Source organism: Xenopus tropicalis, chromosome 8 (genome assembly GCF_000004195.4).
Source record: "Xenopus tropicalis strain Nigerian chromosome 8, UCB_Xtro_10.0, whole genome shotgun sequence".
Lineage (NCBI taxonomy): Eukaryota > Metazoa > Chordata > Amphibia > Anura > Pipidae > Xenopus > Xenopus tropicalis.
Window position 1 is genome coordinate 146,918,981 of NC_030684.2, and position 23,817 is coordinate 146,942,797.

General features: G+C 50.3%; 1 protein-coding gene across 1 annotated transcript in view; it reads right to left on the minus strand.

The window, feature by feature from the left end:
* The window catches only part of nectin4 (nectin cell adhesion molecule 4), a 44,778-nt gene extending 21,233 nt beyond the window's left edge, over nucleotides 1–23,545 (minus strand). The window contains exon 1 of the mRNA XM_031891383.1: nucleotides 23,295–23,545. Within this exon, the coding sequence (XP_031747243.1) occupies nucleotides 23,295–23,394 (100 nt within the window). The 5' untranslated portion in view covers nucleotides 23,395–23,545. The remainder of the gene's footprint in view (nucleotides 1–23,294) is intronic.
* Nucleotides 23,546–23,817: the final 272 nt, after the last annotated feature.

Sequence of the window (23,817 nt, forward strand, 5' to 3'; positions counted from 1 at the left end):
GTGCCCACTCATGGGCTGTTACAGGTCCCCCGTGTGTATCATGGTACTACCTACCCCCCCAGTAAGTACCCTGGGGTGCCCACTCATAGGCTGTTACAGGTGCCCCCGTGTGTATCATGGTACTACCTACCCCCCCAGTAAGTACCCTGGGGTGCCCACTCATGGGCTGTTACAGGTGCCCCCGTGTGTATCATGGTACTACCTACCCCCCCAGTAAGTACCCTGGGGTGCCCACTCATAGGCTGTTACAGGTCCCCCGTGTGTATCATGGTACTACCTACCCCCCCAGTAAGTACCCTGGGGTGCCCACTCATGGGCTGCCTGGGGGGGAAATACCAAGTGGGGGCAAGCTGGCACTGGGCACTAAAGAGATGCTGAGCCACGATTGGTTCATTGGAGGGCAGGAAGTTATTGCACCCCAGTTACTATTGCAGCACAGTAAGGAGACAGGGAGTTATTGCACCCCAGTTACTATTGCAGCACAGTAAGGAGACAGGGAGTTATTGCACCCCAGTTACTATTGCAGAACAGTAAGGAGACAGGGAGTTATTGCGCCCCAGTTACTATTGCAGCACAGTAAGGAGACAGGGAGTTATTGCACCCCAGTTACTATTGCAGCACAGTAAGGAGACAGGGAGTTATTGCGCCCCAGTTACTATTGCAGCACAGTAAGGAGACAGGGAGTTATTGCGCCCCAGTTACTATTGCAGCACAGTAAGGAGACAGGGAGTTATTGCGCCCCAGTTACTAATGCAGCACAGTAAGGAGACAGGGAGTTATTGCGCCCCAGTTACTATTGCAGCACAGTAAGGAGACAGGGAGTTATTGCGCCCAGTTACTATTGCAGCACAGTAAGGAGACAGGGAGTTATTGCGCCCCAGTTTGCACAGTAAGGACGGGAGTTATTGCGCCCCAGTACTATTGCAGCACAGTAAGGAGACAGGGAGTTATTGCACCCCAGTTACTATTGCAGCACAGTAAGGAGACAGGGAGTTATTGCACCCCCAGTTACTATTGCAGCACAGTAAGGAGACAGGGAGTTATTGCGCCCCAGTTACTATTGCAGCACAGTAAGGAGACAGGGAGTTATTGCGCCCCAGTTACTATTGCAGCACAGTAAGGAGACAGGGAGTTATTGCGCCCCAGTTACTATTGCAGCACAGTAAGGAGACAGGGAGTTATTGCACCCCAGTTACTATTGCAGCACAGTAAGGAGACAGGGAGTTATTGTGCCCCAGTTACTATTGCAGCACAGTAAGGAGACAGGGAGTTATTGCGCCCCAGTTACTATTGCAGCACAGTAAGGAGACAGGGAGTTATTGCGCCCCAGTTACTATTGCAGCACAGTAAGGAGACAGGGAGTTATTGCGCCCCAGTTACTATTGCAGCACAGTAAGGAGACAGGGAGTTATTGCGCCCAGTTACTATTGCAGCACAGTAAGGAGACAGGGAGTTATTGCGCCCCAGTTACTATTGCAGCACAGTAAGGAGACAGGGAGTTATTGCGCCCCAGTTACTATTGCAGCACAGTAAGGAGACAGGGAGTTATTGCGCCCCAGTTACTATTGCAGCACAGTAAGGAGACAGGGAGTTATTGCGCCCCAGTTACTATTGCAGCACAGTAAGGAGACAGGGAGTTATTGCGCCCCAGTTACTATTGCAGCACAGTAAGGAGACAGGGAGTTATTGCGCCCCAGTTACTATTGCAGCACAGTAAGGAGACAGGGAGTTATTGCGCCCCAGTTACTATTGCAGCACAGTAAGGAGACAGGGGAGTTATTGCACCCCAGTTACTATTGCAGCACAGTAAGGAGACAGGGAGTTATTGCACCCCAGTTATTATTGCAGCACAGTAAGGAGACAGGGAGTTATTGCACCCCAGTTACTATTGCAGCACAGTAAGGAGACAGGGAGTTATTGCACCCCAGTTACTATTGCAGCACAGTAAGGAGACAGGGAGTTATTGCACCCCAGTTACTATTGCAGCACAGTAAGGAGACAGGGAGTTATTGCACCCCAGTTATTATTGCAGCACAGTAAGGAGACAGGGAGTTATTGCACCCCAGTTACTATTGCAGCACAGTAAGGAGACAGGGAGTTATTGCACCCCAGTTATTATTGCAGCACAGTAAGGAGACAGGGAGTTATTGCACCCCAGTTACTATTGCAGCACAGTAAGGAGACAGGGAGTTATTGCAACCCAGTTACTATTGCAGCACAGTAAGGAGACAGGGAGTTATTGCACCCCAGTTACTATTGCAGCACAGTAAGGAGACAGGGAGTTATTGCGCCCCAGTTACTATTGCAGCACAGTAAGGAGACAGGGAGTTATTGCGCCCCAGTTACTATTGCAGCACAGTAAGGAGACAGGGAGTTATTGCGCCCCAGTTACTATTGCAGCACAGTAAGGAGACAGGGAGTTATTGCGCCCCAGTTACTATTGCAGCACAGTAAGGAGACAGGGAGTTATTGCGCCCAGTTACTATTGCAGCACAGTAAGGAGACAGGAGTTATGCGCCCCATTACTATTGCAGCACAGTAAGGAGACAGGGAGTTATTGCGCCCCAGTTACTATTGCAGCACAGTAAGGAGACAGGGAGTTATTGCGCCCCAGTTACTATTGCAGCACAGTAAGGAGACAGGGAGTTATTGCACCCCAGTTACTATTGCAGCACAGTAAGGAGACAGGGAGTTATTGCGCCCCAGTTATTATTGCAGCACAGTAAGGAGACAGGGAGTTATTGCGCCCCAGTTACTATTGCAGCACAGTAAGGAGACAGGGAGTTATTGCACCCCAGTTACTATTGCAGCACAGTAAGGAGACAGGGAGTTATTGCACCCCAGTTACTATTGCAGCACAGTAAGGAGACAGGGAGTTATTGCACCCAGTTACTATTGCAGCACAGTAAGGAGACAGGGAGTTATTGCACCCCAGTTACTATTGCAGCACAGTAAGGAGACAGGGAGTTATTGCGCCCCAGTTATTATTGCAGCACAGTAAGGAGACAGGGAGTTATTGCGCCCCAGTTACTATTGCAGCACAGTAAGGAGACAGGGAGTTATTGCACCCCAGTTACTATTGCAGCACAGTAAGGAGACAGGGAGTTATTGCACCCCAGTTACTATTGCAGCACAGTAAGGAGACAGGGAGTTATTGCACCCCAGTTACTATTGCAGCACAGTAAGGAGACAGGGAGTTATTGCGCCCCAGTTACTATTGCAGCACAGTAAGGAGACAGGGAGTTATTGCACCCCAGTTACTATTGCAGCACAGTAAGGAGACAGGGAGTTATTGCACCCCAGTTACTATTGCAGCACAGTAAGGAGACAGGGAGTTATTGCGCCCCAGTTATTATTGCAGCACAGTAAGGAGACAGGCCGCACTACTTTCCCACCCTCCAAACTTGCGTGAGAAAAAGGTGCCAAACCTGATTCTCCACATTTCTGGGCTGTGTATTGTGTTAACCTCAAGCCACACTCTGCAGGGAGCTGCTGCGCTCGTCTGACCGGCACACAAAGGGTTACAGCATAGCTCCGCCCACCCCACAAGCACCTGCAACAGTTCTGCCTTCACCCAAAATGGCCTTTTTTATAGTTATGGGCAACAGCCAGTATAGGAGCCCCAGGCACAGACAGTGGGGCACAAACTGGCACGTCTGGCAACGTCACAAGCCCAATGTACCAGTACTGTGCCACGCACCCGATAATGTACCCATGGGACATAATCAGCAACTTCTTGGAGCAGGCGACCCAAAATACTGGCACTGCTTCCCTGGTGCCCCATCATGCCCCTATTGTGCCCCTATAATGCCCTATCATGCTCCCATCACTGGGGCAGGGACTGATGAGAATGTGATAGGAACATTAGATTGTAAGCTCACTGGGGCAGGGACTGATGGGAATGTGATAGGGACCTTAGAGTGTAAGCTCACTGGGGCAGGGACTGATGGGAATGGGATAGGGACCTTAGATTGTAAGCTCACTGGGGCAGGGGCTGATGGGAATGTGATAGGGACCTTAGATTGTAAGCTCACTGGGGCAGGGACTGATGGGAATGGGATAGGGACCTTAGAGTGTAAGCTCACTGGGGCAGGGACTGATGGGAATGTGATAGGGACCTTAGATTGTAAGCTCACTGGGGCAGGGACTGATGGGAATGGGATAGGGACCTTAGATTGTAAGCTCACTGGGGCAGGGACTGATGGGAATGGGATAGGGACCTTAGATTGTAAGCTCACTGGGGCAGGGCTGATGGGAATGGGATAGGGACCTTAGATTGTAAGCTCACTGGGGCAAGGACTGATGGGAATGGGATAGGGACCTTAGAGTGTAAGCTCACTGGGGCAGGGACTGATGGGAATGTGATAGGGACCTTAGATTGTAAGCTCACTGGGGCAAGGACTGATGGGAATGGGATAGGGACCTTAGAGTGTAAGCTCACTGGGGCAGGGACTGATGGGAATGGGATAGGGACCTTAGATTGTAAGCTCACTGGGGCAGGGGCTGATGGGAATGTGATGGGACATTAGAGTGCAAGCTCACTGGGCTAAATAGCTAAACAGAGGGGAATACGTGGGTATGGGATACACACAGGCAGCAGTCTGAGCGCTGGGATCTGCCCTCCCTGATGGGATTACTTTGCCTTTGAAGCTGATCTCAGTGCCGGGGGGGATTGGAGAGAAATGACACCCAGTTTCTCATGGAACAATCGGTAAAGAAATAATGAAAGGAAGGGAAAATAAAGGGAAACTGTCCCGTGCCCGGAGGGGGCAATCAGCTTAATTGCCTCATTGTGGGCGCAGTGGGTTGGAGGCGTTAGTTCCCAGCAATCGTTTAGGCCTCACTCTTGTCCCAACTGTCACTTGATTGCTCTTCTGTGCGCCATTCACTGGTGCTGAGTTAGGTGGGTGCCATGCCTGGTGCTGCTTTACTGCACTGCTGAAAAGTGTATTCTCATTAGCAACCAGTACTAATAACTGCCCCCTTAGGGGGCCCTTTGTCTCAGGTAGGGAGATTTTATCTGGGGCATTTGCTCCCATTCACCTATAGAACCTTCAGGTCAGGGCAGTGGGTTCCTGTAGGATCCAGTAAGTACAAGGTTCTATGCTTTGGGCCCTGATGGGAAAGTCATAGGGACATTAGATTGTAAGCTCACTGGGGCAGGGACTGATAGGAATGTGATAGGGACCTTAGATTGTAAGCTCACTGGGGCAGGGACTGATGGGAATGTGATAGGGACCTTAGATTGTAAGCTCACTGGGGCAGGGACTGATGGGAATGTGATAGGGACCTTAGATTGTAAGCTCACTGGGGCAGGGACTGATGGGAATGTGATAGGGACCTTAGATTGTAAGCTCACTGGGGCAGGGACTGATGGGAATGGGATAGGGACCTTAGAGTGTAAGCTCACTGGGGCAGGGACTGATGGGAATGGGATAGGGACCTTAGATTGTAAGCTCACTGGGGCAGGGGCTGATGGGAATGGGATAGGGGCCTTAGATTGTAAGCTCACTGGGGCAGGGACTGATGGGAAAGTCATAGGGACATTAGATTGTAAGCTCACTGGGGCAGGGACTGATAGGAATGTGATAGGTACCTTAGATTGTAAGCTCACTGGGGCAGGGACTGATGGGAATGTGATAGGGACCTTAGAGTGTAAGCTCACTGGGGCAGGGGCTGATGGGAATGGGATAGGGACCTTAGAGTGTAAGCTCACTGGGGCAGGGACTGATGGGAATGGGATAGGGACTTTAGAGTGTAAGCTCACTGGGGCAGGGGCTGATGGGAATGTGATAGGGACCTTAGATTGTAAGCTCACTGGGGCAGGGACTGATGGGAATGTGATAGGGACCTTAGAGTGTAAGCTCACTGGGGCAGGGGCTGATGGGAATGGGATAGGGACCTTAGAGTGTAAGCTCACTGGGGCAGGGACTGATGGGAATGTGATAGGGGCCTTAGATTGTAAGCTCACTGGGGCAGGGGCTGATGGGAATGTGATAGGGACCTTAGATTGTAAGCTCACTGGGGCAGGGACTGATGGGAATGGGATAGGGACCTTAGATTGTAAGTTCACTGGGGCAGAGACTGATGGGAATGGGATAGGGACCTTAGATTGTAAGCTCACTGGGGCAGGGGCTGATGGGAATGGGATAGGGACCTTAGATTGTAAGTTCACTGGGGCAGAGACTGATGGGAAAGTGATAGGGACCTTAGATTGTAAGTTCACTGGGGCAGAGACTGATGGGAAAGTGATAGGGACCTTAGATTGTAAGCTCACTGGGCTCTCAGGCAGGGAGATTTTATCTGGGGCATTTGTTCCCATTCACCTGTAGAACCTTCAGGCCAGTGGGTTCCTGTAGGAACCAGTTAGTACAAGGTTCTATGCTTTGGGCCGTAGGAGGCGCTGGGGGGGGGGTCAGTCCCACAGATACAGTTCCTTGTGGTTCCCCTGCCATTGCTTTGCTTTCTCTCCCTCAGTCTGGTGGAAAGCTCTTGCTCCTCCGCTTGACTTGATAACAAAGGTCCCTCTATAAACCAGACGGGCCAAATGCTGGAAATATTCTCCGTTGACACAGGCTCAGCCCCAGGCGCCCAACAAGAAAACACAAAAAGACTTGTTTATGGCAAATATTTCTGCTCCCGAGAAAGCAAATACCTGAAGTATTTATTTATCCGCGTCGCAGTTCTGCTCCTGTTATTGCCCGGCACGGAGGCAAAAGGGCCTTGGAATGGGAAATATGTCACCTTACCAGCACGACCGGCACAACGGCCAGACGCCGAGGTTGGGTGGGGGCCCCTAGACCAGTTGCACGGGGCACATAATGTCCCACACACATATATCTGCCCTAACCTCACTGAGAGTTGGGGTAGGTGGGTGCATTCCCAGGGGGGGTTGTCTAGTAATAGTAGATGTTCAGCAGTGATAGTCCCTCATGAGGTCCATCATATGGATCACTCCATGAAGGTCCAAGGGGGACGCCAGGGAAAAACCAAGGTAAGACTTGCACCCCCAGACCAAACTTCCACTCATCCTCTCATAGCAGATCTACGTCGTAGTTGGGGTTCCACCTGGCTGGTTTTACTTTCTTGCCAAGGTGGGGCCTCCAAACATGTCTCCTCTCAGCAACAAACAATATGAAAGAGAAGGCAGGACTGGTTGCAAAACCCAAGTGAGGGAAACACAAGGATCCCCAGTGTGCGGCCGGTTGGGCAATGTAATAAGCAATAATCAGAAAAGACAACAATAGCAGAGGGCGTTGCAGGGTTGGGTAGAAACACCCAAGCGACGGCATCATATCAGACCTGCAGTTCCACAACAATAATAATCTGGGAGCAAAGAGGTGGGGCCCTCACAGGCTGAAGGATGGAGGATCCAGACTGACTAGAAAGGTGGAAACAACCTGCAAAGCAAGAAATCTTTCCTATCCCTCGACACAGCCATGGATCATACCATTATTATTAGCATAGACACCGTGCTTAGTCTAAACCCAATAACAAGAATGGATCATTCCATATTGCTGCTACTGGCTCTTTCTATCCCAGAACCTGGTAACAACATGGATCATACCATTATTATTAGTACAGACACCGTCCTTAGTCTAAACCCAATAACAAGAATGGATCATTCCATATTGCTGTTACTGGCTCTTTCTATCCCAGAACCTGGTAACAACATGGATCATACCATTATTATTAGCACAAACACCAGCCTTAGTCTAAACCCAATAACAAGAATGGATCATTCCATATTGCTGTTACTGGCTCTTTCTATCCCAGAACCTGGTAACAACATGGATCATACCATTATTATTAGCACAAACACCAGCCTTAGTCTAAACCCAATAACAAGAATGGATCATTCCATATTGCTGTTACTGGCTCTTTCTATCCCAGAACCTGGTAACAACATGGATCATACCATTATTATTAGTACAGACACCAGCCTTAGTCTAAACCCAATAACAAGAATGGATCATTCCATATTGCTGCTACTGGCTCTTTCTATCCCAGAACCTGGTAACAACATGGATCATACCATTATTATTAGCACAGACACCAGCCTTAGTCTAAACCCAATAACAAGAACGGATCATTCCATATTGCTGCTACTGGCTCTTTCTATCCCAGAACCTGGTAACAACATGGATCATACCATTATTATTAGCACAAACACCAGCCTTAGTCTAAACCCAATAACAAGAATGGATCATTCCATATTGCTGCTACTGGCTCTTTCTATCCCAGAACCTGGTAACAACATGGATCATACCATTATTATTAGCACAGACACCAGCCTTAGTCTAAACCCAATAACAAGAATGGATCATTCCATATTGCTGCTAATGGCTCTTTATTTCCCAGAACCCAGTAACAACATGGATCATACCATTATTTTTATTATCATTATTAGCACTGGTACAAACATTACTGGAAACCCAATAACAAGAATGGATCATTCCATATTAACGCTATTGCCTATTTTCCAGAAGCTGTAACACAGCATGGATCATACCATTTTATCATTATTAGTACCGGCACAAACATTACTGGAAACCCAATAACAAGAATGGATCATTCTATATTGTTGCTACTGGCTCTTCCTTTCCCAGAACCCGGTAACAGCATGGATCATACCATTTTTCATTATTAGCAGTGGCACAAACATGAATGTAAACCCAATAACAAGAATGGATCATTCCATATTGCTGCTACTAGCTCTTACTTTCCCAGAACCCGGTAGCAGCATGGATCATACCATTTTTCATTATTAGTACCGGCACAAACATTACTGTAAATCTAATACTTAAGAATAGATAATTCCATAGTCCCGCTACTGGCTCTTTCCCAGAACCTGGATCATACCATTATTATTAGCACAGACACCATCCTTAGTCTAAACCCAATAACAAGAATGGATCATTCCATATTACCGCTATTGCCCATTTTCCAGAACCGGTAAAGCAGCATGGATCATACCATTTTATCATTATTAGTACCGGCACAAACATTACTGTAAATCTAATACTCAGTAATAGATAATTCCATAGTTCCGCTACTGACTCTTTCCCAGAACCTGGATCATACCACTTCAGGATATAGGGACAGAAACTGGACTCTTCCATTAGATAATTATAGCTACTGGGACATCCTTTCTCCAGATGGTAACACAGACTTGATCCTTGCATCATTAATGCCTCAGGGCCGGTAACTCAAAATGGATCGTACCAATAAAACATTCCTGCTCAACACTTACTTATTTCCACCAATGAGACAGCACACACGGCATTCAATGATATCAATCCTCCTGACACACTGATAGCTCACAACATGGATCCTTCCCTTACATCAGTGCTGTCCAACTTCTGTTGTACCGAGGGCCGGAATTTTTCCGACCTACGTGGTGGAGGGCCGATAATGGAAGCCAGTTTTGACCACTCCCCTTTTTGAAACCACACCCATGTTATCACATGACCATACCAATATTAATGGTTGTAGTACAGCAAAAACCTGCCATACTCTGCCTGCCCTACCCTGCCTGTGTGCCATACTCTGCCTGCCCTACCCTGCCTTTGTGTGTGCTATACTCTGCCTTCCCTACCCTGCCTGTGTGTGCCATACTCTGCCTTCCCTACCCTGCCTGTGTGCCATACTCTGCCTGCCCTACCCTGCCTTTGTGTGTGCTATACTCTGCCTTCCCTACCCTGCCTGTGTGTGCCATACTCTGCCTGCCCTACCCTGCCTGCGCGCCATACTTTCACTGTGTGTGCCATTCTTGGCTGGTTTGTGCCAAACTTGGCCTGTGTGACATACTCTGCTTGCCCTACTCTGCCTGTGTGTGCCATACTCTGCCTTCCCTACCCTGCCTGCGTGTGCCATACTTTCACTGTGTGTGCCATTCTTGGCTGGTTTGTGCCAAACTTGGCCTGTGTGTGCCATACTCTGCCTGTGTATGCCATACTCTGCCTTCCCTACTCTGCCTGTGTATGCCATACTCTGCCTTCCCTACCCTGCCTGTGTGTGCCATACTCTGCCTGTGTATGCCATACTCTGCCTTCCCTACTCTGCCTGTGTATGCCATACTCTGCCTTCCCTACCCTGCCTGTGTATGCCATACTCTGCCTTCCCTACCCTGCCTGTGTGTGCCATACTCTGCTTGCCCTATGCTGCCTGTGTGTATGGCACACACAGGCAGCCTACAGTGACACAATGCTGGCACTGCTCCTACAGTCTGCACAATAACTATATATTAAAAAACTTTTTAATTGCAGTACCACCTCAGTATATGTTCTTTTTGTAGTGTGCAGGGATTATTTGTGGGTTTCTACTGCTCCTGAGGTGTGAACAGGGGAACAATGGGGGTGATTACAGTCTGAGCCTGAGGTGGGAACAGGGGAACAATGGGGGTGATTACAGCCTGAGCCTGAGGTGGGAACAGGGGAACAATGGGGGTGATTACAGCCTGAGCCTGAGGTGGGAACAGGGGAACAATGGGGGTGATTACAGCCTGAGCCTGAGGGGGGAACAGGGGAACAATGGGGGTGATTACAGCCTGAGCCTGAGGGGGGAACAGGGGAACAATGGGGGTGATTACAGCCTGAGCCTGAGGTGGGAACAGGGGAACAATGGGGGTGATTACAGCCTGAGCCTGAGGTGGGAACAGGGGAACAATGGGGGTGATTACAGCCTGAGCCTGAGGTGGGAACACTGCAGGGGGGGAACAATGCAGAGATTAAAAGGTGGAACAACACAGGGGATTACATATTTAAACAATACAGAGGGATTACAGCCTGAATCTGAGGTGAGAACCATGCAGGGGGGGCAGTTAATCACAGTACTGATACCATTTAATGCTTACACAAGAGTAAGCCATCAAAGCAGCCAGACAGGTGGGGGGCCACACAGAGGGGGGTCGCGGGCCACATGCGGCCCGCGGGCCGCCAGTTGGACAGCACTGCCTTACATCATTACATGTCTACAGCACAGACCAATGTCCTATCCCAGGTGAAGCCCTGTGGGTGCAACTGCAGACTCTGGAGAGTGTGAGCTCCATGAGTCCAGGAGTGTAGCAACAGTGCAATGGAGAGGGGAACCGGGAAGCAACATGGGGTTGGAGAAAGCAGGAGGCTCAGCTAATGTACACGATTCTATGGAAACAGCTGGAGGGCATGTGTAGGAGGAACAAGAAACTTCTGGTCAGTTGGAAAGTAAAGACACCAGAGAGAAAGTTCTTCGTCCTACAGCCCAGGAGATGGAGCAATTAGCCGCTCATTAAGGGAGGAATGCCGGAGGCTGTGAGTGCAGTGAGAATGGACTTTGCTGTGTGAGTTACAGAGAAAGGTTTGGAAGATCCTGAACTTCAAGGTAAAGACTCTGATAAGCGACTGAGGGATATTGTGCCCCGGGGAAGGACTATTATGCCAGTAGGTACTGACAATGTGGGCAGTGTTGGAATGGCCAATGGGATACAAGCTTACACGGGTCTCCCCAGAATGGGTTGGTTTTAAGTTTATTCCTGTATCCAGTCCAGAAACAAAGACTGTGACAAGTGTTTTAAAAAATAAGATCTACGAATGGGAAGGCCTGCGGATCGGGGGTTGGAGGGTCCAAGTAAAACTGCAGGTGAATTAGCAGCTCCCTAAGCATCTCCCAAACTCTTAGTAAGGAACGAGGGGGTTTATGTTGCTTTCCATGTGGTTCTTATGATCATCTGGCTGGTCAAACACAAAGCAAGTCTAGTCAAGGCCCCAAGTGATCTCAGATCTTCAGCTTTTGCTGAAGGAGATAAAGCCTTTTTTGCACACTTCCCTCCCCCTCATTTTCACAGGAGACTTCAACCAAGTCTTCAGGGCAGAAGATGGGACTGGGCGCTGTGTAAAGTAGGAGAGTTTGTTCCTGAGAAGGTTGGTTGAGAAGGCAGGCCTGACAGATGCAGCTTGACGGGGAGGAAGGTGAAACTTATCGCTGTGGCAGCTCAACTGACAGAATTGATTTAGTGTTGATCGAGGAGGATCATCTTTCAGGTTCCAAGGAAATACCTGTAGAATTCTCTCGCTGATATCTTTCAGGTACGGGTTCTCAGCTTCTCTCAGATAAAGGGAAACATTGCGGAAGCTTAGTCCAAGGAGATCTGAACCAATGGTACAAGGTAGATTTCTAGGACTCAATGGCCTTATGGTGGGAAGATTCAAAGAGGTCCTTCAGGGCTTTTTCAGATCCCTTTCCTTCAATATAGAGAGCAAGAAAGAAGCATCTTGCCAACCTTGGTGTAAGACATTCAAGTCTTATATTTCAGGCACTTGAAGTCCATAAAGTTGGAAAGACATTATGGGGCAGCTGTCTCTCCAGATCTCTTTTTCATGGGAAAAGGCTATGGACAGGGACGAGATGCCTTTCGTGAAGGTGACCCTAGACCTGAGTTAGGAAACCTGGACTCCGCAAACATTACAGCCAAGAAGGTAGAACAAGAGAAAACCAGTGGAATGACCTTCATAAAATGATTGAGCTCCTCTCCTTGCAGAAGTGTTTGAGGATGGTTTAGAGAGAGGTTCTCCTCCCACCCCAATGAGATGCTCGGCCTCAATCTGACTGGGAAAGGATGAGAGAGGCATGAAAACTGGAGGCCCGTAGCCTTACTCAGTACGGAGCTGCTCGCCGGGATTCCTATTGTGAGACTGTACATTCTCATGAACTCTTTTGTCCTCCTCCCAGTTCCGCAGAGCGTTGGCCCGGAGCATCTCTGCTGCACCTCTGACTATACGGGATGTTCTGGGAAGATGTGAAGCCCAGGGGAAGGGGAAGGATTCTTTATAAGCTGTAACCCCATACTGTACTGTCTAAGGGAAACACTATGGCACCTCCTACCCATATGTATAAATACACATATACAGAGAAGGAATGTTCTGGGCACACAATAAGCTGTACCCCCATACTGTACTGACTAAGGGAAACACTATGGCACCCCCTACCCATATGTATAAATACAAATATACAGAGAGGGAATGTTCTGGGCACACAATAAGCTGTACCCCCATACTGTACTGTCTAAGGGAAACACTATGGCACCCCCTACCCATATGTATAAATACAAATATACAGAGAGGGAATGTTCTGGGCACACAATAAGCCTGTACCCCCCATACTGTACTGTCTAAGGGAAACACTATGGCACCCCCTACCCATATGTATAAATACAAATAGACAGAGAAGGAATGTTCTGGGCACACAATAAGCTGTACCCCCATACTGTACTGTCTAAGGGAAACACTATGGCACCCCCTACCCATGTGTATAAATACAAATATACAGAGAGGGAATGTTCTGGGCACACAATAAGCTGTACCCCCATACTGTACTGTCTAAGGGAAACACTATGGCACCCCCTACCCATATGTATAAATACAAATATACAGAGAGGGAATGTTCTGGGCACACAATAAGCTGTACCCCCATACTGTATTGTCTAAGGCAAACACTATGGCACCCCCTACCCATATGTATAAATACAAATATACAGAGAAGGAATGCTCTGGGCACACAATAAGCTGTACCCCCATACTGTACTGTCTAAGGGAAAACACTATGGCACCCCTACCCATATGTATAAATACAAATATACAGAGAAGGAATGTTCTGGGCACACAATAAGCTGTACCCCCGTACTGTCTAAGGGAAACACTATGGCACCAACTACCCATATGTATAAATACAAATATACAGAGAAGGAATGTTCTGGGCACACAATAAGCTGTACCCCCATACTGTACTGTCTAGGGGAAACACTATGGCAACCCCCTACCCATATGTATAAATACAAATATACAGAGAAGGAATGTTCTGGGCACACAATAAGCTGTACCCCATACTGTACTGTCTAAGGGAAACACTATGGCACCCCTACCCATATGTATAAATACAAATATACAGAGAAGGAATGTTCTGGGCACACAATAAGCTGTACCCCCATACTGTACTGTCTAAGGGAAACACTATGGCACCTCCTACCCATATGTATAAATACACATATACAGAGAAGGAATGTTCTGGGCACACAATAAGCTGTACCCCCATACTGTACTGTCTAAGGGAAACACTATGGCACCCCTACCCATATGTATAAATACAAATATACAGAGAGGGAATGTTCTGGGCACACAATAAGCTGTACCCCCATACTGTACTGTCTAGGGGAAACACTATGGCACCCCCTACCCATATGTATAAATACAAATATACAGAGAAGGAATGTTCTGGGCACACAATAAGCTGTACCCCCATACTGTACTGTCTAAGGGAAACACTATGGCACCCCTACCCATATGTATAAATACAAATATACAGAGAAGGAATGTTCTGGGCACACAATAAGCTGTACCCCCATACTGTACTGTCTAAGGGAAACACTATGGCACCCCTACCCATATGTATAAATACAAATATACAGAGAAGGAATGTTCTGGGCACACAATAAGCTGTACCCCCATACTGTACTGTCTAAGGGAAACACTATGGCACCCCCTACCCATATGTATAAATACAAATATACAGAGAAGGAATGTTCTGGGCACACAATAAGCTGTACCCCCATACTGTACTGTCTAAGGGAAACACTATGGCACCCCCTACCCATATGTATAAATACAAATATACAGAGAAGGAATGTTCTGGGCACACAATAAGCTTAAACACTATGGCAGCTCCTACCCGCGAGTATAAATACACATGTTCAGGAATGCCCTGTGTGTACAATAAGCTAATAGCAAATATTTTTCTATTTAGGAGAATGAATGGAAGCAGAATACCCGACATAGCTTTGCATTGCAGAGGACTAAAGCCCATTGTAAGTGAGTATTAGGGCAATTGTAGTGAGCACAGATGTACGTAGGGGTAGGACTGGGGCACAATTGCCCCCCCCCCGGGGCAGCCCCCAGAGGAATGAGGTGTCACTGGGAAATATTTGGTGCCGTAATAGTTACACAACCTTCCTGGGTCAGGAATGTGCAGGGCATTGTACCCACTACCTCTTTGTCTGCTGCTTCTTTTCTTTCATTGCCTGATATTTGTTTACTTCACTGAGGGGCAGAAACCGAAAGCAGTCGCACCCCTGGATTAGGGTTAATTGCCTCACAGGGCAGAGGGGAAGGGCAATAAGAACGTTACAGGGGCAGTGGGGAAGGGCAATAAGAACGTTACAGGGGCAGAGGGGAAGGGCAATAAGAACGATACAGGGGCAGAGGGGAAGGGCAATAAGAACGATACAGGGGCAGAGGGGAAGGGCAATAAGAACGTTACAGGGGCAGAGGGGAAGGGCAATAAGAACGATACAGGGGCAGAGGGGAAGGGCATAAGAACGATACAGGGCAGAGGGGAAGGGCAATAAAGAACCTGTTACAAGGGGCAGTGGAAAGGGCAATAAGAACGATACAGGGGCTCAGAGGGAAGGGTCAATAAGAACGTTACAGGGGCAAGTGGGAAAGGGCAATAGAACGAAGGGGGCAGTAAGAACGATACAGGGGCAGAGGGAGAAGGCAATAAGAACGTTACAGGGGGAGAGGGAAGGGCAATATAGACGTTAACAGGGGCAGAGAGGAAAGGGCATAAGGAACATTACAGGGGCAGAGGGGAAGGGCAATAAGAACGTTCAGGGGCAGAAGGGGAAGGGGCATAAGAACGTTACAGGGCAGAGGGGAAGGGCAATAAAGAACCGTTACAAGGGGCAGGAGGGGAAGGGCAATAAGAACGTTACAAGGGGCAGAGGGGGAAAAAACAAAGGGCAATAAGACGTTACAGGGGGCAGAGGGGAAGGGCAATAAGAACGTTACAGGGGCAGTGGGAAAGGGCAATAGAAGTTTACAGGGGCAGAGGGAAGGCAGTAAGAACGTTACAGGGGCAGAGGGGAAGGCAATAAGAACGTTACAGGGGCAGAGGGAAAGGGCAATAAGAACGTTCACAGGGCAGTGGGAAAAGGGCAATAAGAACGTTAGCCAGGGGCAGTGGGAAAGGGCAATAAGAACGTTACATGGGGCAGAGGGGGAAGGGCCATAAGAACGTTACAGGGGCAGAGGGAAGGAGGCAATAAGAAAGCGTTACAGCGGGCAGAGGGAAAAAGGGCACATAAAGAACGTTACAGGGGCAGAGGGGGAAGGGCAATAAGAACGTATACAGGGGCAGAGGGGAAGGGCAATATTAGCAGGGGCAGAAGGGAAAGGGCAATAAGAAACGTTACAGGGGCAGAGGGGAAGGGCAATTAAGAAGTTAACAGGGGCAGAGGGGAATGGCTGGGGCAATAAGAACGTTACAGGGGCAGAGGGGAAGGGCTAATAAGAACGTTACAGGGGCAGAGGGGAAGGGCAATAAGAACGTTACAGGGGCAGTGGGAATATAGCACCTGTAGGGGGGCAGTATAAGTGACAGGTTAATATGTATAGAGGGGTACTTCGCCAGTAAGAGGGTGTATAGAGGGGTACTGACCCTATTAGAGGGTGTTATCAGAAGGGGTACTGACCCAGTAGAGGGCGTTATAGAAGGGGTTACTGACCCATTAGAGGGCGTATAGAAGGGGTTACTGACGCCATTAAGAGGGCACCGCTATAGAAGGGTAACTGACGCCAATTAACAGGGTTGTATAGGGTACTGACCCAGTAGAGGGTGGTATAGAAGGGGTAACTGACCATTAGAGAGGAGTATAGAAGGGGTACTGACGCCATTAGAGGGCGTATAGAAGGGGTACTGACCCATTAGAGGGCGTATATGCATAGGGGTACTGACGCCATTACAGGGTGGTATAGAAGGGGTACTGACCCATTAACAGGTGGTATAGAAGGGGTCAACTGACCCTTACAGGGTGTATAAGGAAGGGGTAACTGAGCCGCATATAGAGGGAGTATAGAAGGGGTACTGACCTTACAGGGTGGTATAGAAGGGGTACTGACCCATTAAACGAGGGTGTATAGGAAGGGGTATTGACCGCCAGTAGAGGTGTATAGAAGGGTACTGACCAGTCAGAGGGGTGGTATATGAGGGGTACTGACGGCTCAGTAGAGGGTGTATCGAAGTGGGTAACTGACCCAGTAGAGGGTGTATAGAAGGGGTAGCTGACGCCAGTGAGGGTGTTAGAAGGGGTACTGACCCAGTAGAGGGTGTATAGAAGGGGTACTGACCCAGTAGAGGGTGTATAGAAGGGGTACTGACCCAGTAGAGGGTGTATAGAAGGGGTACTGACCCAGTAGAGGGTGTATAGAAGGGGTACTGACCCAGTAGAGGGTGTATAGAAGGGGTACTGACCCATTAGAGGGAGTATAGAAGGGGTACTGACCCATTAGAGGGAGTATAGAAGGGGTACTGACCCATTAGAGGGAGTATAGAAGGGGTACTGACCCAGTAGAGGGTGTATAGAAGGGGTACTGACCCAGTAGAGGGTGTATAGAAGGGGTACTGACCCAGTAGAGGGAGTATAGAAGGGGTACTGACCCATTAGAGGGAGTATAGAAGGGGTACTGACCCAGTAGAGGGTGTATAGAAGGGGTACTGACCCATTAGAGGGAGTATAGAAGGGGTACTGACCCAGTAGAGGGTGTATAGAAGGGGTACTGACCCAGTAGAGGGTGTATAGAAGGGGTACTGACCCAGTAGAGGGTGTATAGGAAGGTGGTTACGACCCATTGTAGAGGGAGTATAAGAGGGGGTAGCTGGACCCAGTAAGAGGGTGTATAGAAGGGGGTACTGACGCCCAGTTAGAGCGTTGTGTATAGAAGGGTACTGACCCAGTAGAGGGAGTTAGAAGGGGTAGCTGACGCCAGTAGAGGGTGTACTGAAGGGGTACTTAGACCCATTAGAGTTGAGTATAGAAAGGGGTACTGAACCAGTAGAGGGTGTTATAGAAGGGGTACTTGACCCAGTAGAAGGGTGTAATGAAGGGGTAACTGACCCAGTAGAGGGTGTATAGAAGGGGTACTGACCCAGTAGAGGGAGTATAGAAGGGGTACTGACCCAGTAGAGGGAGTATAGAAGGGGTACTGACCCATTAGAGGGTGTATAGAAGGGGTACTGACCCAGTAGAGGGTGTATAGAAGGGGTACTGACCCATTAGTAGGGAGTATAGGTAAAGGGGTATGACCCAGTAGAGGGTGTTATAGCACAGGGGTACTGACCCAGTAGAGGGGTGTAATTAGAAGGGGTACGCCCAGTAGAGGGTGTATAGAAGGGGTACTGACCCAGTAGAGGGTGTATAGAAGGGGTACTGACCCAGTAGAGGGTGTATAGAAGGGGTACTGACCCATTGGGAGCCGGGGAGGGTACTGAAGCACTGGGCTGTACTGCTACAGACTGACTAGAATTCTTGTGATGACCCATTGAGTCAGAAAGTAGAACCCAAGGAACCAGTTCTATTGTATAACCCAGAAGGTTGTACTGGAAATGGGTCTCATGGTTATTACGGAACCCCAATTCTCTATGGTTACCCCCAATATATTGCAATGGAGCAAACACCAGGAATGGACTGGGATCCAATAGAACCGAGCCAATAGGGATGGAGAGGCCAAGCTGAGCCAATGACACGCTGAGTATATAGATGGGCCGGGGGCTGAGGGGCAGGGAATGGAGGTCTCGTACTTTGCCCCAACAGAACCAGAATGCCCCAACACGGGGCAGAACTCCTACAGTGAAGCCATTGGGTTAATATGCAGAATCGCTGGCTCTGACATCACACGCTCGGCTAATTAATGGGTTTATAGGGAGTTCCCGGAGCAGAACACAAGTCCTGAACTGTACCCAGTAAGTACTGCACCCACACACCCCTATAATTCCACCTGCGCCCCGGAACCGGCACCCAATGTGCTCCAATACAGAGGGGAAATAAGTACATTACAGGGGGAATATGGCAATATAGAGAAGTATTGGGGGGCCCCAATACACCTGCACAAATGACTGGGGGGCCCCAATACACCTGCACGAATGACTGGGGGGGGGCCCAATACACCTACAGGAATGACTGGGGGGGGCTCCACTCACCTACACGTTGAACTGACTGGGGGGGGGGCCCAATAACACCAGCAGGAATGACTGGGGGCCCCAATACACCTGCAGGAATGACTGGGGGGCCCAATACACCTGCAGGAATGACTGGGGGGCCCCAATGCACCTACAGGAATGGCAGGGGGGCCCCAATGCACCTGCAGGAATGGCAGGGGGGCACCAATACACCTGCAGGAATGACTGGGGGGCACCAATACACACCTGCAGGAATGACGGGGGGGCCCCAATACACACCTGCAGGAATGACGGGGGGGGCCCCAATCACACACACCTGCAGGAATGACTGGGGGGCCCCAAATAGCACTGCAGGAATGACTGGGGGGCCCGCAATACACCTGCAGGATGACTGGGGGGCACCAATGGCAACCTGCAGGATGGCAAGGGGGGCACCAATACATCGCTGCAGGAATGGCTAGGGGGGCACCAATACACCTGCAGGAAATGACTGGGGGGCCCACTACACACTGCTAGGAATGACTGGGGGGGGGGGGGGGGGTTTCCCCAATACACCTGCAAGAATGACTGGGGCCCCATACACCTGCAGGAATCGACTGGGGGGGCGTTCACAACCAATACATACCTGCAGGAATGACTGGGGTGGGGGCCCCAATACACCTGCAGGAATGACTGGGGGGGCCCCAATACACCTGCAGGAATGACTGGGGGCCCCAATACACCTGCAGGAATGACTGGGGGGCCCCAATACACCTGCAGGAATGACTGGGGGGCCCCCAATGCACCTGCGGAATGGCAGGGGCCCAATACCCTGCAGGAATGGCAGGGGGCCCAATACACCTGCAGGATATGGACTGGGGGGCAACCAAAATACACCATACACTGCCAGGATGACTGGGGGGCAAAATACACCAAGCAGGATGACTTGGGGGCCCCAATAGACCAGCAGGAATGACGGGGGGCCCCAATACACCTGCAGGAATGGCAGGGGGGCCCCAATACACCAGCAGGAATGGCAGGGGGGCCCCAATACACCTACAGGAATGACTGAGGGGCCCCAATACACCTGCAGGAATGACTGAGGGGCCCCAATACACCTGCAGGAATGATGGAGGGGGCCCCAATAGAGAGCGGAAATGACTGGGGCCCCAAATACACCTGCAAATGACTGAGGGGGCCCCAAATACATGCGCAGGAGAGTGACTGGGGGGGCCCCAATACACCAGTAGAAGAGACGGGGGGGCCCAAACACCAGCAAGGAATGACGGTGGGCCCAATACACCAGTAGAAGAGACGGGGGGGGCCCATAACACCTGCAGGAATGACTGGAAACCAGCAGAATGACTGGGGGGCCCAATACACCAGAGTAAAGAGACAGGGGGCCCAATCACCAGCAGGAATGAACTGGGGGCCCCCAATAACACCGCAGGAATGAACTGGGGGGCCCAATACAACCAGTAGAAGGTGACAGGGGGGTCAATAATACACACCGCAAAGTGACATGGGGGGCTAATACACTCAGTAGAGAGAGAACAGGGGGCAATAATAAACTGGCAGAACGTGACATGGGGGGCAATAATACACCAGTAGAAGAGACAGGGGGCAATAATACACCAGTAGAAGAGACAGTGAGCAATAATACACCAGTAGAAGTGACATGGGGGCAATAATACACCAGTAGAAGAGACAGGGGGGCAACAATACACCAGTAGAAGTGACATGGGGGCAATAATACACCAGGTAGAAAGAGAACAGGGGGCAAAAATACACCAGTAGAAAGTGACATGGGGGCAAATATACACCCAGTAGAAGTGACAGGGGGGCAATAATACACCAAGTAAGAGAGACCAGGGGGGCATAATACACCAGTGAAGTGACATGGGGGCAATAATACACCAGTGAAAGGACAGGGGGGCAAATAATACAACCAGTAGAAGTGACAGGGGGGGCCCAAATACAACCAGTAAGGAAGGGAATGGGGGCCCACACCAGTAGAAGGGATGGGGGGGGACAAAATAATACACCAGTAGAAGAGACAGGGGGGCAATAATACACCAGTAGAAAGTGACAGGGGGGGGCCCAATCACCAGTAAAGTGACAGGGGGCCATACACCAGTAGAGTGAACAGGGGGGGGCCCAATGCCCGTAGAAGTGACAGGGGGCCCCAATACACAGTAGAGTGACAGGGGGGCCAATACAACCATAGAAGTGACAGGGGGGCAATAATATAACCAGTAGAGAGAGACAGGGGAGGCCAATACACAGTAGAAGTGACAGGGCAAATAATACACGCAGTAAGAAGAGAACAGGGGGGCCCAATTACACCAGTAGAAGTGACAGGGGGGCAATAATACACCAAGTTAGAAGAGACAGGGGGGCCCATACACAGTAAGAAGTGACAGGGGGCAATAATACACCAGTAGAAAGTGACAGGGGGGTAATATACACCAGTAGAAGGACAGGGGGCCAATACACCAGTAGAAGATGACAAGGCGGGGCAATAAATACACCGAGAAGTGACAGGGGCCCAATAACACCAGTAGAAGTGGACAGGGGGGCAATAAAATACACCAGTAGAAGTGACAGGGGGCATACTACACCAGTTAGAAAGTGACAGGGGGGTAATAATACACCAGTAGAAGGGACAGGGGGGCAATAATACACCAGTATGAGAGGGACACGGGGGCGCCAATACACAGTAGAAGTGACAGGGGGGGCCAATACACCAAGTAGAAGTGACAGGGGGCAATAATACACCAGTAGAGAGTGACAGGGGGGGGGCAATAAATACACCAAGTAGAAGGGACAGGGGGGGGCAATACACCAGTAGAAGTGACAGGGGGGCAATAATACAACCAGTAGGAAATGACAGGGGGGCAATATACACCAGTAGAAGTGACAGGGGGGGCAATACACCAAGTAGAAGTGACAGGGGAAAGCATAATACAACCAGTAGAAGTGAACAGGGGGGGCAATAATACCACAGTAGAAGGGACAACACGGGGGGCCCAATACACCAGTAAAGGGACAGGGGGGGCCAATACACCCAGTAAAGTGACAGGGGGGCAATAATACACCAGTAGAAGTGACAGGGGGGGCAATAATACACCAGTAGAAGGGACAGGGGGGCAATAATACACCAGTAGAAGGGACAGGGGGGGCCAATACACCAGTAGAAGTGAACAGGGGGGGCAATAATAACCAGTAGAAAGTGACAGGGGGGCATAATACACCAGGTAGAATGACAGAGGGGGGCAAAATAGCCCATGTAGAAGAGGGGGGCAATAAATAGCACCAGTAGAAAAGTGAAGGGGGCAATAATACACCAGTAGAAGGGAAAGCAGGGGCAATAATACACCAGTAGAAAAGTACAGGGGGGCAATAATACACCAGTAGAAGGGACAGGGGGGCAAAAATACACCAGTAGAAGGGAGAGGGGGGGGCAATAATACACCAGTAGAAGGGACAGGGGGGGCCCAGCCTGACACTCAGCCGCTCCTGTAGAGCAGAAAACCTCAGAGTATTTCACAACAAAACAACACTTTGTCCCATTGTGCGCAGCGCCGCTCGGGCATGAAATCCTTAGTAAACTTCACACTGGGGAAGGGGCAGGTACCGGGCAGAGCAGCTGGGGGGCACACAGGCATGAAATCCTTAGTAAACTTCACACTGGGGAAGGGGCAGGTACCGGGCAGAGCAGCTGGGGGGCACACAGGCATGAAATCCTTAGTAAACTTCACACTGGGGAAGGGGCAGATACCGGGCAGAGCAGCTGGGGGGCCGCTCGGCATGAAATCCTTAGTAAACTTCACACTCGGGGAAGGGGCAGGTACCGGGCAGAGCAGCTGGGGGGCACACAGGCATGAAATCCTTAGTAAACTTCACACTGGGGAAGGGGCAGGTACCGGGCAGAGCAGCTGGGGGGCACACAGGCATGAAATCCTAGTAACTTCACACCTGGGCGAAGGGGCAGGTAGCCGGGCAGAGCAGCTGGGGGGCGCACACAGGCAATGAATCCCTTAGTAACTTCCACACGGTGTATCAGATACCGGGCAGAGCAGCTGGGGGGCCGCTCGGCATGAAATCCTTAGTAAACTTCACACTCGGGGAAGGGGCAGGTACCGGGCAGAGCAGCTGGGGGGCACACAGGCATGAAATCCTTAGTAAACTTCACACTCGGGGAAGGGGCAGATACCGGGCAGAGCAGCTGGGGGGCACACAGGCATGAAATCCTTAGTAAACTTCACACTCGGGGAAGGGGCAGGTACCGGGTAGAGCAGCTGGGGGGCCGGGGGGCTGAGGGTACGTACCTGGGGCGCAGAGCAGGAGGATCAGCAGGCTGACAGTCACAGAGATGGGGGGCAGTAGGGCACCATGTAGGGGCCCCATCCCGGCGGGCACTTTCTCCATTGGGCGCTGAGAGACGGAAAGGTTTGGGGGGGTCAGTATCCAGTAATCCAGTGCCCCCAATGTGCGACTTTCTCTCTCTCACTCACAGACTGTCTGAGTCGCAGCCGTCACAGCCTGACCCAGGAACCTGACCAACCTGCTCGGTGCCCAGAGGCGAATTCATCAGGTGGATTGGGCGGCCCTCCCCTCCCTCCTCCCTGTTACTCAGCTGTATAGGCGGCAGGTTCCTGGCAGCTCCTCTGGGCTCCTTCCCTGCTGAGTAAATCTCCCCCCCCCCCGCCAGGCTCAATCTACCCCCACCCAGACCCCCAGCCTCATTCTCCCCCCCCCCAGGCTCAATCTAGCCCCCAGCCCATTCTCCCCCCCCCGCCCTCAAATCTAACCCCCACCGGGTCAACCTCAATCTAGCCGCCCATCAGCCCC